This window comes from Penaeus vannamei, chromosome 12, assembly GCF_042767895.1.
Source record: "Penaeus vannamei isolate JL-2024 chromosome 12, ASM4276789v1, whole genome shotgun sequence".
Classification (NCBI taxonomy): domain Eukaryota; kingdom Metazoa; phylum Arthropoda; class Malacostraca; order Decapoda; family Penaeidae; genus Penaeus; species Penaeus vannamei.
Genome location: NC_091560.1, coordinates 28,338,717 through 28,341,216, shown reverse-complemented (window position 1 = coordinate 28,341,216; position 2,500 = coordinate 28,338,717). Strand labels below are relative to the sequence as shown.

The window sequence follows — 2,500 nt, the reverse complement described above, 5'->3', positions numbered from 1 at the left end:
AGCTGTAAGTACAGGCATTCAGCCGCGCCCTTCGTGGCAGCATGAAAGTGGGCGTGTCATGTATGCGGGAGGCCGAGCCTGGTCATAGGTCGGGGAACAGAGGCTCGGTTATCCTCCTCCTTCCCTGGCACTTGGCGCCGCGGCTTGGCTCGTTCGTTTCTGTCTCGGAGACGACTACATTTTAACGCAGTAATCGCATCATCTTTTCACTGGGGTAGCCATTCTGCAGAAGCCTGGAAACAGCATTTGAGTACTTCTTAGCTCTAGAATGCAATGGTTGTCTTACAATTATTACAATAATTTATTTAACATATACACTTCATCAGTACTCATTCATCTTAACGCTAGAGGAACAAACACCTCGTAGTCAAGGAACATTGTTTTCATTCACGGTGAAAGTTGGCATCGCGAGATTGCACTAACCTCCATACTGACTATATTACCGGCATTCCTACAGCGACACAGTGTCTGCCAAACAGCAGCAGCCGCTTCAAAGGCCTAAGAGGATATTAAGGTAGCAGAAATTTTTGATTTCAAATTGGGATGTACCTTTACTGTTTTCGTTTTGTTATCGATTTTGTTTTATTTCGTTGATCTACGTTTCAAGTCTCGATTTTTTAATTTCTCTCTTTCTTTCTTTGTCCTGTTTGCTGTTACCTTCAGGACGATTTTTATTTATTCTGCGTAGTGATAATTTTGTTGTTTCAGTTTATAGGTTTATATGACTCTAACTCTATTTATTTTCCTGGTCTGCATTCTGTTTAAGTTCATTTTTTTATTTGTATATATATCAGAATTGTTAATTTTCAAGTTCACATTTGTAAACATTTGTTGTTGTTTGTTTTTATTTCACGTGAAATTATAATGTTCACTGTGGTCCCTGCGTGGTAGATATTTCTTGCGTTCGTCCCATCATTCCTTTTGTTGTTCGTCGATAACACCTCTGTCTCGGTCTCCAGTGTCACGTGACCAAGTAGTACACTTGTCGCCCTGTAGTTTGCATGATTTCGAATGCCAGAATACACGTAGTTTAGCCAGAAGCCACGACAAGGATAAAAAAGCTTTATTCAGAGGGGGTCATTCATATGGAATTGGCCATGACCAGTTCCATGTGTTTTTAGATTTGCCGCTTGTCCTTCTCGTGGTTTTGCATAACATGCACTTACATTTTAATTCCGAATATATGCCTCTGTGATGTATGATGTTAAATAGGATTGTAGGATAAGTGGATATATATAAGCAGTCACACACACTTAAACACACACACACACACACACACACACACACACACACACACACACACACACACACACACACACACACACACACACACACACGCTATGAACAGATACAAATTTTGACTGAGCAACTGACAACAGTTCCTGAAAACATGTCACACAAATAACACTTCCATATTCTAATTTGAACAACCAAGTCGACAGTATAGAATTATTGAGTTCGGTCGAAGACTTTTCAAGGAGAACCTCGCAATGTCTAATATGTATTGTTTATTTCCTCCTCGACCAAAGGGAGACCAAGGACGTGCGCCATGAGCAGCAGTACCCGCCGAGGGAGCCCGAGCCCTCCGAGTCGACTGTGCACGGCAAGGAGGTGAGTGACTTCGCCCAGACGGGACTGTTGGTTGTTCTAATGTTTACATTGGTTTTGATTTGAAAACAGTCGTCTTGAATACTAATGGAATCATACATGACATTCTGCTTCTTCCACAGATCCACACTGCCACTCAGAAGCAGACTCAGAAGGAGATCCAGGGAGACCTTGAGATCACTCGTAAGATCACGGCCACAGAGACCACTGAGATGGAACACACCGGCAAGACCACAGAGCGCATTGTCGAAGGGCCTCCCCAGAAGCCCGCCAAGGCTCCGTTCTTCACTAGGAAGATCCAGCCATGCCGCGTCTTCGAGAGAGAACGTGCCCGCTTCGAGGTGGAGTTCGACGGCGATCCCAACCCCACGATCCAGTGGTATCGCGAGGACTTCCCTATCACGAGCTCCCCAGACTTCCAGATTCATACTTTCGGCGATAAGAGCATCCTCATGATCCGCGAAGTCTTTATGGAAGACTCTGGTGTGTTTGCCGTCGTGGCGGAGAACAGGGGAGGCCGTGCGAAGTGCTCGGCAAACTTGGTGGTCGAGGAGCGCAAGCAGAGGGGCGCTGGCGCTGTGCCCCCCAGCTTCTACCAGACCATCCAGGACACCTTCTCGCAGCCAGGCAACCTCGTGAGGCTCGACGCCAAGATCTCTGGAACGCCGCCGATCGACATCTATTGGCTCAAGAACGGACGTAAGCTAATCCAAGACATGCATTACAAGATGGTCAAGGACCAGGACACTTACACATTGCTCATCATCGAGGCAGTGGCCGAAGACAGCGGCTCATACGAATGTGTAGCCATTAACAAGGCCGGTGAGGCTCGCTGCCAGGCTACAGTGGAGGTAGCTGGTCCTCGCCCTGCGCAGGCACCGAAGACACCCAC

General features: G+C 46.6%; 1 protein-coding gene across 40 annotated transcripts in view; it reads left to right on the top strand.

Annotated features, from left to right (window-relative positions):
- The window catches only part of LOC113819561 (titin-like), a 175,818-nt gene that overhangs the window by 58,765 nt on the left and 114,553 nt on the right, over positions 1-2,500 (top strand). For 36 of the 40 annotated variants that reach the window (XM_070128115.1, XM_070128094.1, XM_070128102.1 and 33 more), the window contains 4 exons: positions 1-4; positions 458-514; positions 1,530-1,611; positions 1,731-2,500. The exon at positions 1-4 is cut by the window's left edge and continues 118 nt beyond it; the exon at positions 1,731-2,500 is cut by the window's right edge and continues 110 nt beyond it. The exons of 3 other annotated variants lie outside the window; for them this stretch is intronic. In XM_070128115.1, the coding sequence (XP_069984216.1) occupies positions 1-4; positions 458-514; positions 1,530-1,611; positions 1,731-2,500 (913 nt within the window). The remainder of the gene's footprint in view (positions 5-457; positions 515-1,529; positions 1,612-1,730) is intronic. One more of the 40 variants, XM_070128097.1, reaches the window with a different exon arrangement.